General features: G+C 41.9%; 1 protein-coding gene across 1 annotated transcript in view; it reads right to left on the reverse strand.

Annotated features, from left to right (window-relative positions):
• LOC310951904 (membrane-associated guanylate kinase, WW and PDZ domain-containing protein 1-like) overlaps positions 1 to 22,214 on the reverse strand; it is a gene marked incomplete at its 5' end in the record, with an annotated part of 92,317 nt that overhangs the window by 45,933 nt on the left and 24,170 nt on the right. The window contains one exon of the mRNA XM_083920380.1: positions 14,745 to 14,861. Coding sequence (XP_083776506.1) covers positions 14,745 to 14,861 — 117 coding nt within the window. The remainder of the gene's footprint in view (positions 1 to 14,744; positions 14,862 to 22,214) is intronic.

Raw genomic sequence — 22,214 nt, forward strand, 5'->3', positions numbered from 1 at the left:
CATGTACCTGAGTCTTGATAAGCGTGTTGATCACCTAGTTGGAGGGACCTGAACCCGAGAGGCTCTCTCTTCACCCTGCTCGTGCATGTTTTGTTTTGTCTGTCAGCCATCAAACATCACCTCTCACCATCCATGCCACACACATGCATACATGCACTCTCACTACTGACAATCACATCTTATCGTTTTCTTAATTTGGCCTATTTTGTGTCCCCCATTGTTATCTTTCTACAACTAAATTACATATTTGCTTTCAGCCTCTGTCTCCCTCTCTTGGTCATGGCTCCAGAGCCAGGTCGTGACTCCCTGCTTCTTTGAAGGTATGAGGTCCAAATATCAGAGAATATTTTTTGTCACATTTACGGGGTTGTTGTAATATACTCTTGCATTGTACTGTAAGGTGTGTTTTTATGCCTCCTGTCAAGTTGCACTCCAGGTCTGCCCAGATTTATGTAGTGAAAACTTGGATGTAATTCAATAATAGGTTTCAAGTGTATTTTTTGGCAAAACGTAGATGCTTCACACACATCACACATTCAACCCAGCACTAAAGAAGATTTATACAATCACCACATTTTCAAGATTAGTGTCACCAATCAGTATCCAACTAAATGTCTCCCCTTCTGTTCCTGAGTAACGGTGTTGAATAATGTACAGAAACACTATGAAGTCAAAGTGGAGTTGACCTTTGACTTTTTGTATATAACATTTCTTCCCTTCGTCACTTTTATCCTATTTAACATTTGTTTGAAATGCCTTTTACCTCCAAAATCGTTTCTAGTTCTTTGTTGAATCCAGGTGGACATTTGTGCCAAATTTGAAGACATTCCCTCCATGGGTTGCTGAGATATCACGTTCACAAGAATGGGACCTACGGAGAGATGGACAACCTGAAAACATAATGCCTCTGTCTATGCCTGTCCCTGGCGCGGTAGTGGATTGAAAGAACCAAATCTAAGAGTTCAAACCTAAACGTAATGTGGCTTACTTTTCACCCCCCACCTTACTCCCTAGATTTAACTGCAGTCTGTATATGGCGTTGAATTTACTGTAAACACACACACACACACGGATGCAGCTATGAGCATCCACTGACTGAACCTCACAGACACACAACCAGAGACACAGACAGAGGAAAGAAGTATGTAAACACACACACACACACACACACACACACACACACACACACACACACACACACACACACACACACACACACACACACACACACACACACACACACACACGCGCACACACACACACACACACACACACACACACACACACACACACACACACACACACACACATACATACTGTTTATAATGTTTCCAGAGTGTGGACTATAAATAGCAGGTTGTGGAAGCCAGTTTCTGTCCTCACTGGCAGTTCATAAAAAGCTCCAGAGCATGGGCCATGTGTCCCTGAAGTGGCCTGTTTGAGCGCCTGCTATGACCCAAATCCTGTCTCCTTATACTGGGCCACTCACTCACCGCTACTAACCACACGTCATAAAGTGCAGGTGCATCCGAGCTGTTCTAAGTCATTAATTACAGCCCTTGGAGTATCATGATGGCTACTTCTAACAGTCATTTTCTTATCAACTGGCAATCTGCAAAAAAACAATAATTTTCAGTTTTGTCAAGGCAACAGGTGACTATTTATCCACACATCCCCCAAAAACCTAACTTCAAGTGCAGTATAGCAGCAGCATTTCTTAGCGAGGCACCACAGAAAGCAGCATAACGTACTTATAAGACTAAGATGGCCTCACTGCTGACTTACCTTCAACGAACATGAAAGCAACAGTGTCCTGACACTCAATTCATGACACAAAAACAATTACTGATTGATTTGTCTGCATACTCTCTTGATTAGTTAAAAGATTACACAAAAAATTCAGCTGTTCCACATTTAAGTAAAACCTCACTTACACCTTCCACTGAAACATGTAGGAAATAGAAACCCCCCCTTAATGTTTTCGAATCGACTAAGACAGAATCTAGATGAGTTTGCATTTTCTGAATGATTAGGAATGGTTCTGCTACTATACTATAAATGAGCTAAACATTTAGAGGCCATTTTATCTAGCTTCAGAGAAAAGCAGATTCTGAGGCCATCTGGCTACTGAATCTTTTACAATGCACAGGGCTCAACTTTCACTTTTTCTTTAGCAGCCAAAAATCCATATTTTCCCTCACATATTGGTCAACATCATTTGACATTTTGCAAACATAAATACTGAGCTAAAATAGATCAGCCGAAATGCTACAACACAGAGTATTTGCACAAAGGTCAGACACAGATGGACTTTCACATAGTTGTAAAATGCCAAACACTGTCTTTTACTGTTTACTGTAAAAAAATAAAAAATCCCATTTGCACATCAAACAAAGTTGCACTGCAGCCTTTTCTCATGGGCTGATGCAAGCCGTGTGAGTTTATACTGAGAAGCTGTTATCTGTAGAGGCTGACTAAATATTTCATTCATGTAGCTTAGTGGATGTTTGTATCATCTAAAAGTGGTTCAAGCCTGCCAGAGATATCCACATGTGACATCAAGTACTGTACATGAGTGGGAAGGATTAAAAATATTGTCTGGTACTAACAATGTATCTTTATAACTTTGGAGATCCCCTGACTTTTCCTCTGGTGCCATAATGAGGTTGACATTTGTGGTTTTCTGTGAAATGTCTCAATAGCCATTGTCGGCTTGCTGTGGTAATTTGCTAATTAGCAAATGCTAGCTTGCTAAACCACTATATAATGAACATGGTGAACATTATACCTGCTTAACGGGTGTATGTGAATGTTTATCACCACTAATGAGTCACCTTGCATGGTAGCCTATGCTACCAATGTATGAAATGTTATCCTGGAAACAACTCGAATCTGCCAAAGATCTGGTCACTCTTCCATACAGACAGATTTCCAGCCGATCTGGCCTTGGTTGGACCTATCACAACTGTTTTTGTCATGTGGGGGCGGGTTTAAGACTGGTGTGTTAGTGTGTAATAGTGTTTCTTGTCTATGTACTTTTTTTGGCCTGTTTGTTGAGCAACCAGTTGACTGTGACATAGCAACAACACACTCCTATATTTACTTAATCTGCACAGATTAAGAGGTTTGCTGTATGTACAAACCCTCCGCTATCTATTTCACAATGGCACGGTCCGCTTAGCTCTGGCCAAGACCATTGTAAGTGGTTTTCAGGAATACTAACAAACCAGAGCGTTTTTCCTCTGTCCCAGAATGATAAACTGGTGTAGCCTGACCATATTATTCCAGCGCTGAGTATGATCTGGCAATGCAAGCAAGAGAACGGTAACCTTAACCTGGGCTTTATTTCTAGCATGAAAATGAACCCCGAATCAGACACCTTTGAAGTCTGCAGATTGTGTTTCAAACTGCTGTTTCACCTCACACTCAATGTGTTTTTCTACTGACATAAAACAATCACTTGATAGCTCTGGATTGCTATTGGGCAATTCGGCACATGATTCAGAAGTTCAAAATAAAAATGCGTTTCATGTTTCTCCAAAGCTTAGGTTGTGCAGAAACTGGCAAGTGTTGTTTTCACCTTTCTGACTTTTTACATTTCATATCATCTTGTATTGTGCAAACAAACTGACCACTCAAGTGCAGGATGTCAGACTAAGGGTGATATACATCTACATCCTCTGCAGCCTCTCTATTGACATCTGGATCAGTTTTGTTCACTGGGGGCCAAGATAACCTGAACACAAACTACTTATGATTATGTCCACAATAAAGTCAATAAAAGCTAATTTCATCTGTAAGTAATATCAAACAAAAACAAAGCGCCACACATACCACTATGACCACAATCACGTGCACAAGTCCAGTTGAAAAAAAGTCCTCCTGTGTATTAACAAAAGACAGTGGGGCTGACATATGATACCCTCAATCGCCTTCCTGCTGTTGATGGTCTGAGGAGCTTCCACTCATTGTCTAACACAGACATACACACTCTCTTAGACAGACACACACCGGTTCAGCCAAACATCTGCTGTTTTTAACCCCTGCTGGTTGCGAGTGTGAGCATGAGGGGGGAGGGGGGGAGGGGGCGACGACACTAGAGAGCAACAGAGCAACTTCCAACTGACCTGAGAGTGAGACTACTCTGATGGTGTGTATCTAAAATAGTTCCAAACATTGCTCGGATACTTGTCAAGCAAGTAATAAAGAACAGTTGATTATCTTAAATTAAGGTGAAAATATGTCACAAAAGCAAAATCTTACCAATAAAGCTTGTACCTGTCCTGTCCGAGACGCTAGAAGCCGTAGTTGCAGTATAAATCAGGGTGTGTTTACAGCATAAACACACGCTCATTGTTGATGATGAAGTGTGTGTTATGAAAACAGAGGCTGAGAGATGACATGAAAAGAAATTACATGCACATCTCAGAGCAGACAGAGCAGGGGAGGGGCAGAGAAAGCCAACAGTCACACAGGGAGTTAGCAGGCAACTCTCTTGGGCCTCTAAGCCAATTACCGGAGCAGCATTGATTGAGGCAGCACTTTAAGGCCTCATCTACACAAGTAGTCCCTTAATACACTGGTCAGATGATGGGAGCGTCTCAACCACAAACTATGGATAGATGACCATTTGCATCCATTATGGTGTCAGCGGGACAAATCTTTTTAGCGATACTAACAAGACTAATACAGAATATTACACAATATTTGGTCAACCTGGGTTAAACTTATTTTAATTAAAGGATGCGCCACTCCATCTTCTTGCTCGAAGGCTTTAAAGGTCTACAGCTGCTGAGACGGAGAGGTACTGGACCTGTTTCCTCCGTCTTGATCAGCTGACCCAGAGACAAAGGTGAATATTACGTCCTGAGTGCCGTGACTGTGTTCAATCAGCACTTCCATCCCCCATTAAACGGATTGCTGGCCCATAATGATTTATGAAGGGGAACAGAGAGTGAATCAATGTAGCGGAGGCCCTCAGATTAATGATTAAGCAAATAGCAGCCCCACTCCAGATCCTATCAGGGGCCGGGGTGATGCTAAGAGCATGCCATGCTGTTGTAAGTTTAATTAACTACCATGAGGTTGGGAAAGCTTCAGAAGAGAGCTACAACGCTTCTTCTCTTCTCACACAATGAAACACAAATGCAAAACCTCATGTACTTCTATGCTTGGGTTAGATGGTCAGCCTTTTCCACCTATAGACTTAACCACTGGCATATTGCTGTTCACAAGGCTGTTCGAGGACTGCGTCCATCTTACCTACGGGTCTACATCCTAAAAAAAGTACAGGAAGTTATTGCCTTCATTCCCAGGATTTATTCCTTCTTAATGTCCCTAATATCCGCAATGAACTGAAGGAAAAAGGCATTAAGTATGTAGCTCCATCGGCTTGGCATCAGTTAAAAAAAATCACCTGAATCTTGGTTGCTGGTTTCATTGGACACATTTAATGTGATTCTAAATTACTTGGATGCAAGCACACCAGGCTGTAGAAGTCTGCAATTTATTATTTGTCTCCATTTTAAATTGTTATATGTTGGTTTCATGTCTGAAAGCATGTTATTTGTGCTGCTACCTGTCTAGACCAAGACATGAAAAATATTTTTAATCTCAATATTTTTACTCCAGGTTGATTTCAATTTAAATACATAATAATTCAAAAAGCCTTCAAAACGTCACTGTTTGAACAAGTTCAGAACATTTTCTGTAGGTTTATCTGCAATGTTAAAAAGAAAAGGGTCACATTTGTGTATGCAAATACTTTTTTGTAGTAGAAGAAATGTGTCTGCGGGAAAAAATGTCAAAGCAAAGTTCTTTTATGACTTCTTGGGCTCAACATTGAATATTTAACCATTGATGTAAGCATTTGTCTAGGGCTAATGATTATTTTCATTAATACTGCAGATTGTGCACTCAATTGACTGATTAATTATTTTGTCAAAACAATGTCAGAAAATAGGGGAAAGGGCCAGTACAATTACCGGAAGACCAAATTTACGTCTTACTTTGTCTGACCAACAGTTTACAGTCACATAGAACATAAAAAGATGTAGATAATCACATTTGAAGAGCTGAAACTAGGCAATGTTAGTTGCTGATTAATTCTGCCATAGACTAATCGATTAATTGACTAATTCCCTGGAAAATATGCTTATCTTTCTCAAAATAAGGTTAAAACAAAAGTAATGATTCACTAATATCAACACATTTCAAACATTACCCAGCCGTTAATGTATGGAAAGGGTAACTTTCTTTATCAAAAAGCGTATTTTATAGTTTTTATAAGCAGAGCAGGTTCCTCGCTGTGACTGTTTGAATAAAAGAATGATGCAGTTAGCCATTAAAGAGGAGAAGGACAGAGGACAGAGGGAGAGAGAGGCCAGAGACACAATACTTCTAATGCCCAACACAACAGGCCATTCTTTCAGCTCGCGCCACAACAATCCTCACAGCTGAGTCCCAGCCGCTATTCTCCTGCTGTTCACCCTGCTCCCTCCCCATCCCTCTTCTCTCAATACGGGGGAGAAGAATGAGGGAGGAAGGGGGGCTGTAAATGAATAGTGGGTAAGCACAAACACTCTGAAAATCTTGTAAAAAAAAAAAAAATGTGCACAAAAGATGGCCGGGTACATTTTTCCACCTATAAATAAGCACTGTTCATTAGAGAAAACTGGGATGAAAAAAAGGGGGATGGAGCTTTCATTTAAAGAGTAAAGCTGAGAGCTGTGCACAAGGCTGGGGAGATAAAAATGAGGAGAAGATGGAAAGATGGCAGACAAACAGGCATATGTGCACATACATCCGCCCTCATCACAGACACATGGCACTGCACATCAGTTCATTAATACCACACACCACAAATCTGCATCAGCACTGATTCCCACAGTCTCCCTCTCAAAGAAAAAAAATCCACCTGCCTCTGTGTATCTGTTTATTCTCCCCACCCATATCCCATGCAATCTAATCCCGGAAGTCAGGGCATCATTCCCAGGAGAAGTAAATGTCATAGATTTACCTCTAAACCGCCACTGCTGCTGCTGCTGCTGCTTTCCTCTCCGCACTTTATTCCATAGAAATATTCAAAAAGATAAATCCGAGCAGCCTGAATTCTGCTCTCTCTCATCCAACCAAAGCATCCATGGATCATCCAGTTGTCTGTGAGCGAGTGCTAGCTCCCAGCTTGTGAGCTCATTCAGGCAGGCAGCTAGTAGGCAGCTGCCGTTTTTCTTCAAAGCTCCACAAGCACAGCAAATTAGAAGTCCAGCCCAGCTTAGAGGCTAAGCCATTGTGAGCTATTCACACTCCAGTTCCTGTCTGAGGCCAATGGCTGCAGCCCCCTTCATACTCCCGCCCACTCCCCCTCCCTCCCTCTTCCTCATGCTCTCTCTCTCTCTCTCTCTCTTCCTCTCCTCTGTCTTCCCTTCTCCCGCTATCTTAGCCATAAATATAGACGCTTGACATTACCTAACACATGGTGCGTCCTGATAAACAGCCAGCTTCAGGCAGTTCTCGTGACTGAGAGAACCTCTCCAGGGGTGAATGCTAGGTGAAGACAGGGTGTAGAGGGCAGCAGGACAAGTACGAGGGTTAGGATGCAGGCTGTAGAAGAAGATGAGAGGAGGGTCCTGTATGATATAGTGTAAAAGATGGTCCTGTTGTTACCAGCTTGGTAAGACATTAACGTGTACATATGATGACAAGGATTTTACATGAAGGAGTGCGGAGTTGGTTGCAGCTTGGATTGGTTTACTATGCTCTTCATTAGCACCTTGGGAGATTAAGAGCCCAGTGGCAGACCAAAAGAAAGCTTCTACCTGGCAAAACAGGCCTGTACCTGCACGGACATGGACTGCAGGCAACCTGACCACAAAACCCTGGAGCTGCCCTGAGGGGAGAGGACTGCAGCTTTCTGTTTGGATTCACAAGGTCCAATCTTAGCCACATGCCCTCATTGTCAATAGTAGCCTTACTTGCACTTCTGAAGTGAATCAACAAAAGTGGTGAATGCAACATTTGGTTCCTTGAATAACCTACATACAGTTTTGATGAGCAATATGTCCGACATTGTTTGTTTGTTTATTGAGTATTTAAACCAACCTTTGTTTGAGGTTGACATATTTGCTTTGGATTAATGAAACTAAACTCAGTTTGTAGCTTGTGAAAAGAGTCCACATATTGAGAGCTCATTTCACTTTCATTCATGCAGAATTTGCCAGTGCAGTGCTTTATCGCATTTTGCAATGCATCTGTAAAATGGGAATATTGCCTGTTAACTGTTTGATTATTAGTCAACCTGCACAGCATAATTACACTGTTTAAGGGAATCTTTCGACATTTTGGGAAATACACAGGATCGTTAAAGCACTCTTGTATAAACATGGAATATTAGGTTACATGATCAAGCAGATTAGCCTAGTTTAGCACAATGACTGGAAGTGAAATCCGAACAGAAAAAGCAACAATTGGTTTTATGAGGGGCAGATATAAAGTGTTAGCTGTTTTCCCCTGCATCATTGTTTAAGCTAATCTAACCACCTACTGCTTCATATTTTTAGCATATCTGTCAAGTATATATAGGGCTGATTAGCATAAAGATATAATGTGTTAACTAGTGACATTTAGACATCGAAAAGTTACTCTGTTTCTGTCCCCTGTTTCCAATCTTTATGCCGGGCTAAGCTAACTGGCTGCTGACTCTAGCTTCATATTTGACATACAGACATGACATTGATATCAATCTTCTAGTCCAACTCTCGGCAAGAAAGCAAATGATTTTATTCTCCGAAAATATCTTAAACTATTCGTACGTCATCTACACTTTGCAAAATAGCCAAACACGTTTGCTCAGCTATTTTGACAACCAAATATTCAACAACAACCAAAGACTACATGTAACATACTGTGTGACCTGCTATCCTGAAGTAGATTGGTAGTTTTGTAATGGATAAACACCAAATAAGGCCCTGGGATAATAAGAGTGTGTTATTCCACAGGGTTAAATATGATTGAAACTCAACACTGTAAGCAGATGAACACATAGTTCAGTGAAGAAAGTTAAAGCATATCTGAATTAAGATCTGGCATGATCACACTCAACGCTCGGAGGCACCAATGCTCATAAACACTTAGCAGCTACAGTATGTGGGCTATCTGGCCGCCTCAGCAGATCCCCATTCAAACCATCACAAGACATTTGCACACAGATTAGTCTTGTAAAGGACAACATGATCACAACAGAGAATCTTTGTTCAGTCAGTTAGCACAGTTAATTTCCTTGACCTCAAAGACAGGGTTATCATCTTCATACTTCACCACCACAACAAAGACAGACTACTGTCCCAAGTACAATCTGTAAACCGTAAAAAAGAGAATTCACACCTGCTTTAAGAAACAATCCCCAATCTGTTTTTGTTCCATGTGGACTTTTGTTTTTGCTGAAGTATCACTGGGGTCGGAGCAACGAACTGCATTCTACCCCCAGCCCCAGGGTGAGGGCTAAAAGGCATTTTTGCCGTTGTAGGACATGATAGTGGGACTGATCACTTTAAATTGACCAGAGTGACTATGGGGTGATCCTGTCAGCAAATCTTTACTTAATATCAAATCCACAAGATCAAAGAATGATTGTTTTACATGTGCTTGGTGAGGAAACACGAATGAGCATTTTGAATTACAATTGATTTATTGTGAGCTAGACTTTTAACTCATGATCACAGTGATTTATCATCAGGGTTGATTAAGCTGATGTAGGACCGGACTCAAGGTGCAGCTTGTTCTAAACTCCAGGTGCAGAAACAGGTAAGGTTGTGTTGTTGCTATGGTATAACATACCATAAGATGGTATAACATTCCGTAAGATGGTATAACATACCGTAAGATGGTATAATGTATTGTTAGATGGTATAACGTACCGTAAGATGGTATAACATACTGTAAGATGCCTTTGAAAGGTGCCTGGAGAAGATTGTCATGAACAAAAACAACGTCAGAGACCCCAGCCTCCAGTGCCACCTCCACCCACTTTCCAATCACACCAAAACAAGAAGGAAGACCTGCAGTCTTTTGGCTTATGTGTGATGATTTACTACCAAATGTAGTACCAAATTGTGCTTGTGTGTGACTGCACTGTATCTGTTAAATATACTAAATATGGCAATGAAAACACCCCATGCATTAAACATAAGTCGCACGCACACGCACGCACTCACACACACACACACACACACACACACAGAGAGAGAGAGAAAGAGAGCCTGCACCTGCTTCATACATCATTACTATGCAAAAACACATATTTGCCCAGCTTCCTCAATGAGCTTGGAAGCCATGGTTTTTTCCATCCCTCATCGTTTCCAGAGTGAATCGTGTGTTAACACAGCAGATATTTGGTCACATGAACAAAATATGAACCCTGCGTATGTGAAAAGCAGGCAAACAGAAGCTGGGGGCCCACTCATCCGTTACGAGAATGAATGGCCATCATTAGCATGAGGCTCCACGGCAGCACCCTGCAATGCAGCGACACACACACAATGGCGAGTGCCACGCTTCCCCCGCCGTTCCCCCAAAGAAGCCCTTTTGTTTGAGCAGCATCTGGACCTGACCTCCATGCATTCGAGGCTGATGACCCCCCTCTCAGCTTCTCATCTCTTCTCCTCTCCTCTCCTATCCTAACCTCCTCTTAAAAGCCTGCTCTGCCTCTACGACAACCCACTCCTTCTCCTCCTCCTTCTCCTCCTCCTCTCCTCTCGTTTCCTATACCCTGTCCGTTCTTCACACACAGATACCCCCTCCCTCCCTCTACTAGCTTAGGAGAGCAGCCATCGCTTGCTTCTTGAAAAGAAGGTCTGTGTACTAGTGGGCCTAACACAAAGCCTGCAGGGTGACTTAGAAAACCAAGAAGGAAAAAGAACCAGAGCTACTGGCCATCTGTCCCTCTGGGTTGGACGTGCCTTCTACGAGTGTCCCTGCCCCCCTTTTTCCTCTCACATAATTCCCACCCCTACCCCCACCTTCCCTGATTCCCTTAGCCTATATACATAGCATCAACCACATACACACACTCTCTGCCATGCATACATCACAGGCTTCAGATGGTGGATGGCGGTGAGAGTGGAAACAAGAAGAAGAGGAGGATGAGAGGAGAGAATAAGGAGCTGCCACTTGCCTGGATGCAGAGAGAGCCCGAAGCCAGCAAATCAAGCCGTAATCCCTTTCTTTGTGTGAGCGGCAAACAGAGAAATTTGTCTCCAACAATGATTTCCCCGAGATCGGCAGTGGAGTGGAAAACAAGGAAGCGAGGGAGTGAAGGACAGCGAGGAGGGGAGGGAGGGAGGGAGGGAGAGAGACAGTGAGAGAGAGAGAGAGGGTGAGAGCAGCAGCGGCAGGGAGACAGTGGGAGCAGCTAGAGTGTGACAGAGAGAGACAGAGGAAGGCAGCAGTCACCGCCGAACCACAGGGACGCTGACACTCACTAGAGGATTTGAAGTGAAGAGAGGAGGACGACAGAGAAGAGAGCAGAGAGGGAGAGGGAGGGAGAGATCAGGTGGGGGGAGGGAGAACTGGTTCGCCTTGTGGCTCGAACGCTGGGATAACGGCGAGATAACCCTCATCCCCAAGCAGCAGCTGTAGACGTGAGAGGGAAATGAATCCCATGAGAGAGCGACTTCTCTGTCAATTGTGACATTTGTCGCACATGATAACAATGGCCATCTGTAGCAGCGGGGCTATGGAGGACAGGGGAGGAGTGGGGGATGGGGGTGAGGGGGTGGGGGTGGTCTTTAAACACACATTCACACACACATGCCTCAAAAGAGAACAAAAAACAACACCTCGACCAGTGGTGGAGGGAAAGGCACCTGTTCGAGTCAAGCAAGAGGGAGCAACACGTGCTCACGAGAGGGGGAGGAGGAGACACATGAGAGACACAGGGACAAAGGAAACAGAGGGCTGAGAAGTGTGGCTTTTATTTGACTGCTTTTCTCATTCTGCCTTGTCATGCCAAGAAAACATTTGCATGTGTGTGTTTGAGAGAGACAATAAACAGGAGATGGCAGCGATAGTATGCTACCAAGAAAGGGAGAGGGGAGGGACAGGAAAAAAAAAAGAGAGAGAGAGAGAGAGAGTATAAACAGTATAAAACTATATATATATATATAAACGATATAAGAGAAATACAAAAAGCACACACACAAATATTGCACCATTAATTAAAAGTGAGCGTTGAGTCTGGTGATATTACATCTTTTTAAACAAAAAAGAATTGATCATACTTAGAAGTACTGTCTGTCTCATTCCTCTGTGCTATAGTTTTACATTACAAAACACCCTAAAAAACATTTGGGCCACATAGTTTCAGGATGACATGTACCTTTATCAACATGAACGTGGGCACTGGGATTTATTTTAAGTTAATGCCGCATACACCATCTTGCTGCTGTAAATTCTCACTAACACAACAAATTCATGTCTGAAAATAGCCTCCAACAAACACTGCTGTTTGAGTCATGTTTTCTGAGTAACTGTACTTTTGTGACCTGTTTAAATTTGGTCTTCAGAAGGAAAAAACATATTTATTGCTGAGTGCCACAGACAGACTACCACACTGTTGGTTTTTCATGGGATTTGTTGACAATAGGGAAAGTAAGGGGCCCTTTTTCCTGGATCAGATTGTCTTGCTTAGTTGCTTATACATATTCATACAGCGTTTCTCCAAAAACCGTAGTCTCAGTAGTGACTTGCTCAGGTGTGAGAATACAGTAGGCAGCATTTCAAGTGGTCCAAGTTCATTTTCATCTATTCTTTATGCACCACTCAACATGATAAGCACTGAGGAAAAAGTCAACCCAGAGTTTACCTTGTTAGCATGTTTTGCATTTGTTAGCTCTGAAGCACCAAAGGCAATGGAAGATGTATTCAGATCTTTTAGTTAAATTGTTTTGATCATGCCGATGTTTGTTCAAATGTTTATTTATCTGATCATTTTCGTTATAAAAAGTTATTTGATGCTATAAAACGAGGTGAAATGTCATGATTGACAGCTGTGATTGACTCCTGATTGGTCGGGCTTGTGTACTTTAGAGAGTGTCCGGTCAAAGCAAGGCTATTCAGAATGGGTCAATAGCTTGGCCTTGCTTTCTCACTGACCGCTCAAAAAAACATCTTTACACACAATGATGCACTTCCTTGGGTCCTGAGCAATACACCTTCCACGACATATTTGCATGATTTGCTAACAGCTAGCTATTTCGGACCAAGCTTCTCCAGGATTTATTACAAAGGTTACGCCTCTTGAAACATTGTTACATCACAATGTAACATCTGTGGTCTCTCTTTCCTCATTTGTTCCTGAATGTACTGTAGCGAGCGATGGAGAGCGATCTGCACCCAGCATGCTGTTTGGCAGTGTAACAGTTATTAAGGATCTCCTCTCAATACACTGCAGAGTGTGTAAAGCACTACCGACAAACATGCCCCGTAGACCTCAAGTGCTTACATGCGACGCTGCCCCTCCTTGATTCCTCAGCAATACACCCGTCAAGTGTAAAGTCGATCGAATGATAAAAGACATACAATGTATTTCACCTTCAGACCTGAAGAGGTGAATACATCCAGTATTTTACTAATTTAAAGGATTTTAGAGGCTTGTAGAGGTGTAAGTATCCAGCATATAACATTTAATTAGTCTGCACACTTTAGAGGCATTGAAGGTATGGAGTATTTCGCAGGGAAAAGGCAAATATTGGTAAAATTAAGGAAAAAATGTAATCCCTTTAATCCGGTGACCCCTCAAACTGGTTTACAAAATACCTAACAACATATTTAGCATTTTTATTTTGTCTATGTCCAATTTTGAGGTAATTGTGGTCTGTCCATTGCACGCAGAGGCCATTCCATCGTCCTGTGATCTTTGCGAGAGCTCACGATGTTCAACGCATAATCAGACAGGAATCTATTTTCAATATATCAGAACATCATAATCCCAGGCTGGGCAATGGGGGAAGGCGGATTTACTGGTCACATGGCTGAGCGCAAGAGAAGGACAGAGAGGCAGAGGATGAATAAGCAAAGAACATGAGAGACAGAAAGAGGAAAAAAATACATTACACACACACACACACACACACACACACACACACACACACACATCCCAAAGAGGGCAACTGTGCCCTTTTATTGAAAAACTTTAAGCCTCCAGTATTGTGGTCAACAACTTAAGCAAAAGTAGAAAATAAAGTTTTTAAAATAAAACCATGACATGAGTACAGTAGAAATAAACAGAGCTGAGCCGGACTGTGTCACCCAACCGCAGATCCAACTGTTTGTGACGTGAGCGAGCCCAGCTGTGGAGTCTGGCATTGTGCCGGGTGTTTTGCTCGGGCCACAGTTTACTGTGTATTTCAGTTATATGAGACAGCTGCAAAAAAAAATGGTGCTTTGGTGCGGTCAAGACACAAGTGGATTAAATCACAGTAATACGTAACAAAAACTACAGTGATGGTGATTGGAAAATGTATGTTTGTTTCTCTTTTCATAGTTTGTGAAGACTTTAAATGTTGAAAGGGAAATAAAGTGTAACGGAATAATTCATGGGTGAGTGAAAGGGAAGAATGATATAAGAGGACAAATGAGAAAGAAGCCAAAAGAAAGTGGGTCATTAGGGTAAAGTAATGCTTAAGAATCTATCCAGTCTTTTCGCAACATTTCCTGGGTTATCATCATTACTAATATTTTTTACTCACAAGGCACAGCATGGCGATACAGATTGGCTCGGATGGTCTTCTGCAGCTCGTGGTCGGGGGAAGACTTCTGAAACCTCAGGCTCAGGTAGTGCTTCAGGTCCTTGTTGAGCTTGTGACCTAGAAACGAAAAGACAAAATAAACTCAAGTAAACAAACCTCCACATCAAGAAACCTGCTCACCTCTTCGCTGTTTACATGCTGTCATTTGACCAAAAGTAATGTCATGAAAGGCCGTGACATTTCCGTTGCTCCTGGATACTGAAAGAGCGAAGGACAGGCCCTGTTTACCTTCCTTTTGAAATAAAGAGAAACTTCAGTTTAGAAAAAGATTTGTTCAGGATTGTGTTTACACATAAACAGTTTATGATTGTAGTTAAACATAATATATAATGTAGTATATAAAAAAAAATCAAATTTGAACATATATTTATCTCTTTTAAATGCATGTGATACAACAAGACATGACATGACAATGCAAGCATGATGATGTTTGCATAAATATTAGCAGGTATAATGTTCACCATGGTTAGTTTTGTTTGTTAGCGAAGTGCAGCGGAGGCTCATCGGAATGTCACTCGTTATGTAGGTATTAGGTATTGAACAAGGTTTTGTGTGTATGTATGTGTGTGTGTGTGTGTGTGTGTGTGTGTGTGTGTGTGTGTGTGTGTGTGTGTGTGTGTGTGTGTGTGTGTGTGTGTGTGTGTGTGTGTGTGTGTGTGTGTGTGAAGGTTTCACAAAGTTATTAGAATTCATGTCTGTACCAAATTTCTTGGCACTCCATGCACCAGTTGTTGAGACTTTTCACTCAAACTAATGTTCAGAGACCCACAAATGTCAATCCATCACATTTGCTGAGATGTTTGACTATAGTCTAAAAAACATCAACCTACTGGAGGTAACCCCGGGCTCAGCCTACTCTGCTGTTGTGCTAAATGGAAGTGATGCTAGTGCTAACAGGGATCAGAAAGCTTCCTAAAAGAACAGAAATGAGCTCTTAGAGGAAGTGTGAGGCTCTTAAAAGGGCTGTGGTGTTGTAGTGAGATCAGGCCGTCAGTGATTTAACCTCTAAAGCCGTACAGGTGCTGCCCGGTCTCCTACTCAGCTTCACTCTGCACTGACGGCTTTCTTCTTCTTCTTCTTCTTCTTCTAGATTTCCGGCAGACTAGATGGCTAAAGGCACGTTGCTGCCATCCACAGTTTGTAGTTATATCCATTATATTATATCCATAGGCACAGTCTGGTTTCCCCCAAGGACTGCAACAATAGTGGCTTTGGACGCTTCACTGCTTCATCGCATCGCTCTTATGGCTCGGAACGCGTTGCCCGAAGCGACATCGTGTGTCATTGCGTCATTAACATTGATTTTGAATGGCAGCTTGACGCTTTCATCGCCTCCATCGCTTTTGGTACCCTCAATATGCTGGATTTAATATATTCCAACTTTTATTTTATCAGATATTTGATTGTAATGATGCAAATTGAATATAAATTAATCATATCAACAGTTTGAGAAGAGCAGAGAAAGACACTTAGTATGTAACAGGATGGTTAATTTAGAAAGAAACAGAGATTGAGGTGGGTTTGGGTAATTAATTAAAATAGTATCTGATTGGCTGCAATTCCCAGGCTTACTCAGCATCCATCCAATCAGAGGTGCTGATGCTGCTGGCTGAGTCTGAACAGAGCCCCGGCGCTCACAATGGGGCCAGATGGTCAGTGCTTGCTCTCACGCCAGGGTCTCATTTAGGATCATTTAATGATCTCCAAATATATCATCCATGTCTGGGTGAGCTGGCGAAAATCTTGGGGGAGGTGCCATGGCCTCCCGTCAGCCTCTGATCACAGCAAAGGAGTTTCTCTTGGCTCTGTGAGATGGCGGGGTCTGTGTGCTGACTGGGCAGGTAGAGTTCACTGGAACAAAAAGGAATTAAAATGTGGTTTAAAGTCACAGTGAAAGGGCGGTAACAGCGCCTTTAGCTTCTTTAATATGACGTATTTCGGTGTGAAATGGAAAACATGGACAAAAAAACATGGACAAAAATTGGAGCCGATCCCAGCTGACATCGGGCGTGAGGCGGGGTACACCCTGGACAGGATGCCCGTCTATCGCAGGGCACATAGAGACAAACAACCATTCACACTCACATTCACACCTACGGGCAAATTAGAGACATCAAATAACCTAACACATGCATGTCTTTGGACTGTGGGAGGAAGCCAGAGAGAACCCACGCAGACACAGGGAGAACATGCAAACTCCACACAGAGGGGCCGCCCTGGATGAAAACCAAAATAAATCGAACATGGGGGTCGAGGGGGTACTAAAACAGGGTACAGATCAAGAATTATATACCTCATGTATTATTTGTTTTATCCCTACAAAAATCTAAATGTAAAAACATCAATTTGTAGCTTTACACATGGTTATATGCTGGACTATTTCTTGGCCACAACAATTGTCCGGAAACCACTGAAGACTCTGGGAAGTTACCAACTAAGTCTCCAGACTTTAAGATAAGCTTTAAGCTAACTAAGCTAAGCTAAGCTAAGCTAAGCGGCTGCTGGCTTCAGCTTCATTTTCACAGTACAGACATAAGAGTGGTATCAATGTTCTCATTTATCTCTCGGCAAGAAATCAAACAAGCTTATTTCCCCAAAATGTCAAACTATTCCTTTGCAAACAAACAGAGGGTCGGACTGCTTTCCAAGTTAGAGTTAGGGCCGTGGTTGAGGTTTGGAAGTGAAAATCAACACTAAACCAGGCAGGAAGAGAGGAAGTGCTGCTGCTGAGAGACCGAAGTCAGGGACAAGGGACAAGGACAGACACACCAAGCATCAGTGTAGCAGCTGAGAAAGTGAAAATGGTCTTAAAGCAGGAGGAGTATCTGTCATCTGCCCTAAAGGTGTGACACTGTGGTGACATCATTAGCTGTCAGCTTTGCATCCATCTTCTCCCCCATGGACATTACTATAAATACTGAGGCATATAACATTGATAATGTAAAGCACAGAGTACTAGGGCCTGACCATGACTACTGTACTCATAAGATTGCTGTCTTGTAAACAAAATAACCTAATGAAATAATATTAAACATTACTAATAATACACTGTAACACTGAGAAAATAAAGAATAAATAAAAATCTAAACAAAATTTTCAGTACCAGTCAATTGCTGACCATTTAAATGAAGAAAGAATAAAAATACAATACATAGCTAAATAGAACTGTATGTTCAGTATCTGTTCAAGTAACAACAGATAACTTTTCGGTTTTAACTTATCATTATGAAGTAAATGTCTCTCACTCACTCACACACTCAACTTCAACTGCTTATCCGGGATGGGGTCGCGGGGGCAGCAGCTCTAGCAGGGGACCCAAAACTTCCCTTTCCCCGGTCACATTAACCAGCTCTAAGTGGGGGATCCCGAGGCGTTCCCAGGCCAGTGTGGAGATATAATCTCTCCACCTAGTCCTGGGTCTTCCCTGAGGTCTCCTCCCAGCTTGACATGCCTGGAACACCTCCCTATGGAGGCGCCCAGAGTTTCTCACGGATGGCAGAACTTCTCACCCTATTTCTAAGGGAGACTCCAGCCACCCTCCTGAGAAAACCCATTTTATACATGCGACCTCATTCTTTCGGTCATGACCCAGCTTTCATCACCATAGGTGAGGGTAGGAATGAAGATTGACCGGTAGATCGAGAGCTTTGCCTTCCAGCTCAGCTCTCTTTTCGTCACAACGGTGCGGTAGAGCAACTGCAACACCACCCCCGCTGCTCCGATTCTCTGGCCAAACTCACGCTTCATCGTCCCCTCACTCGTGAACAAGATCCCGAACAATTGAACTCCTTCACTAGGGGTAAGGACTCATTCCCTACCCGGGGTAAGCAATCCACCGGTTTCCTGCTGAGAGCCATGGTCTGAGGTTTAGAGGTGCTGATCCTCATCCCAGCCGTTTCTCACTCGGCTGTGAACCGATCTAGTGAGTGCTGGAGGTCTCTGACCGACGACGCCATCAGGACCACGTCATCTTCAAAAAGCAGAGACGAGATCCTCAGCCCACCAAAGTGCAACCCCTCCCCACCACGACTATGCCTCGATATCTTGTCCATGAAATGTTGTGAATGTTGAAATGTTTGACTATCTCAGTGACTTCCGCCAGAGATATTGACAATGATTCCCCATCAGCCTCCAGTTCTGCCTCTGCAGAAGAGGTTAAGGATTAAGGAGTTCCTCAAAGTGCTCCTTCCACAGAAATAATTTAAGTAAATATTAAGTAATATTGATTGTATACTGTAATGGCTATAGAATAATGACACCACTGACGTTTAGAATGGTTCCTTGTCATTGTGCAGTTCTGTCTTTCATCAGACACGATCTACCAGGAAAAAGAAAACTCGCTTTCCGGCACATAGGAAGAGGATTGTGCTTGAGTTGTGCCTGTACTTCTGAAGGTAATAAAATAATAACGTGGAGGCTTTGTAGTCTGAACCATGGACACCATCTATTTTTCCTTCCAAATTGTTAATAGCAGCACACTAGAGTTTCGCTACTTCATTCTTACCTTTTACAATAAAAGCCCTAACGTAACAACGCATCATTGCTTACCAGAGAGCATTTCGCTAAGAACAGTGGAACAACCAGAGTATCACTGGAAACTTTAACGTTACACAGCAGAAGAAAAACAGCCTTAATCAGAGCTTGGACGTTGGGCTTTCTGTTTCAAGCAAGGGTCTTTAACTGCTAATCATTTAAATAAAAGTGGCACATACGCCAATACCATCAGAAAACGATAGATACATATGATACATACAGGAAAGTCTGTTATATGTCTGTAGAGCCAGATCGATATATCTCTACAGAGTAGGCTACCAAAAAACAGAACAACACACGGGCATCTGATACTGAAATGATGATGAACAAATAATTAGATCAGAAGCATGAGAGACCACAATTCAAAAACGGTCCTCCTGATACACAGACATTTGCATCATTCTGATAAAAATAATAATAGAATTTAAGGTGTAAGTCACATTCATAAACACAGCTAAGCTAATATTAGTAGAACCACAATTCTGACTCTGGTATGAGCCATATTCTACCCAGAAGTGGAGACACTGGTTGGTAGTCTACCTTGCTGTATTTTTCCGTTCACACACACACACACACACACACACACACACACACACACACACACACACACACACACACACACACACACACGCACCACTGTGTAATTCGGTGCAAGCAAAGCACAGTCAGGTAATTGTTACCTAGCAACCAGCCAGTGCTGACGACCATCATTACGGTCCCTGCTAGGCAAGCAGCAGTCAGATTGTAAAAAGGAAAAACAGATACACACACATAAAAGAGCATTCTTTCTATTCATCCTCCACAGCTCCATTTCCATGTCTGTGGTGATTTGATATATATAAATAGCTCTTAAAAATATGTTTCACATACATTAGTGTTTGCATTCAGCGTTGTGTCAGTCTTGCTGGCTCAGATGCTTTGAGATAAGGACCCCTGTCAGGAACAACCCCCCTCCTGTGGGTACGTACAGCTAGCAGAGGGCGGGCCACCCAGGTGTCATGCTCCATCAATGAGAAAGTCATCAAATATTCAATATTTATGAGGATTAAAGCTGTGTGCGGGATCAGAGATTACCATCACAACACTGTGTGTATGCAGTTCATACGCTGTTTACTTAGTGTCTTCCTGGATTTATTTTTTATCACAAATGCTGTTTCTCTAAACAAATAACCAGATGTTATGGTGCTGTAGATGTCAAATTGAAAAATAAAAACCATACCGCGGCTACAGTGCAGTGGATTCATGGTTTGAGACATTTGTGTCAGGGTTTGAAATGTTTTCAGCTAGAAAAATACATTTAGAGTTGTTTCCCATTAGAATGTAACAAAGAGAAAACAAAACAAAGGTTTAGAATACAACAAAAACAACCAGATGTGGTAAAAAAAATAGATCTTATCTCAGCTCCACAACCACAAAGCTGCAGATTTTAAATAGAGATCCTTATATAGAATAAGGTATATGGTCACTGGGAACGTGCTGTATCTGTGTCTGATAATACACAGTTGTCTGTTTCTCTTAAATACAGTCTGAACTGTGCAGATACAGGGCATCCCAAAGACATTTATACAAATTTTAATAATTGTTAAGGCAAGGCAAGGCATCTTTATTTATATAGCGCATTTCATACCAAGGCAACTCAATGTGCTTTACATAAAGACAAAACATTTTCTTAAAACAGCATAAAAACAAAAAACACAAAACACAGTTAAAAGCAAGAAGAGAAGAATAAAAAACAAGTAAAAGAAAAGAAAATAGATAATGTTTAAAGTTATTAAAAAGAGCTCTATAAGCACATGAAAAGAGAAGTGTTTTTAACCTGGATTTAAAAGTGCTCACAGTTGGGGCTGATTTCAGTTCTGCTGGTGGTTTGTTCCAGTTGTGTGCAGCATCACAGCTAAATGCTGCTTTACCATGTCTAGTTTGAACTCTGTGCTCCACTATCTGATCTGAGTCAGTAGATCTCAGAGCTCTGCTGGGTTTATACACTACTAACATGTCATTCATGTACTCTGGACCAAAACCACTCAGTGATTTGTAAACCAGTAGCATAAATCTATTCTGTAGCTGACTGGGAGCCAATGTAAGGTCTTAAGAACTGGGGTGATGTGATCTGATCAGTTCGGGACATAAAACCCTTAATTCTGGATATATTCTTAAGTTGATGAAAGAAGGGTTAAGTAGATGTTTATTAAAATTCACTTAATTAGAAAATGTAAGAGAATTTACAAACAATTTTATTGTTTTGTCACTGCCTGCAGTCACGTATAATGGCTGCTCTCAATTCTGTTGCAGGTAGCTGCTAAAGTGTGCATACACCCTGTATTTTCAAAAAATAGGTTTGAACCTTATATTGCAGCTACAGATTTTATTGAAATACAATGAGAGTGCTCAGTGACCCTTTTAAAGCTAACATTAATATTAGCAATATTGGTGTATTCATGCTAATATGTGTTTTTAGTATTAAGAATGGAGGGAAATTGCATTAAAAATGGAAGCAATTAAGCAATTCAATGAATACAGCCAAAAAAAAATCACAATTTGCGGCAGCTAAAATGTGAATATTTGCTAGTTTTCTATGGTTTTGTCTCTTGGTTTTGTACTGTAGATCAGACAAAACAGGCTGTTTAAATAAGTCATCTTGGGCTCTAGGAAATAGTAATTGGTTTCATGAGTTTCTGACATTTTACAGACCAAAAGATTAATCTTTGGAGAAAAATAAATATTAATTGCAGCTCTAAAAATGCAGTGTCTGTCCGCAGAAACTAACCATCAGTCCCTCTCTAGATGATAAGACGGATCATTTGAGAACATGGAGAGGAAATTCTGGATTCTCAAAACAATGATATCACTCCATCAAGGGAAATCGGAGACACCAGA

This window comes from Echiichthys vipera (genome assembly GCF_963691815.1).
Source record: "Echiichthys vipera genome assembly, chromosome: 9".
Classification (NCBI taxonomy): domain Eukaryota; kingdom Metazoa; phylum Chordata; class Actinopteri; order Perciformes; family Trachinidae; genus Echiichthys; species Echiichthys vipera.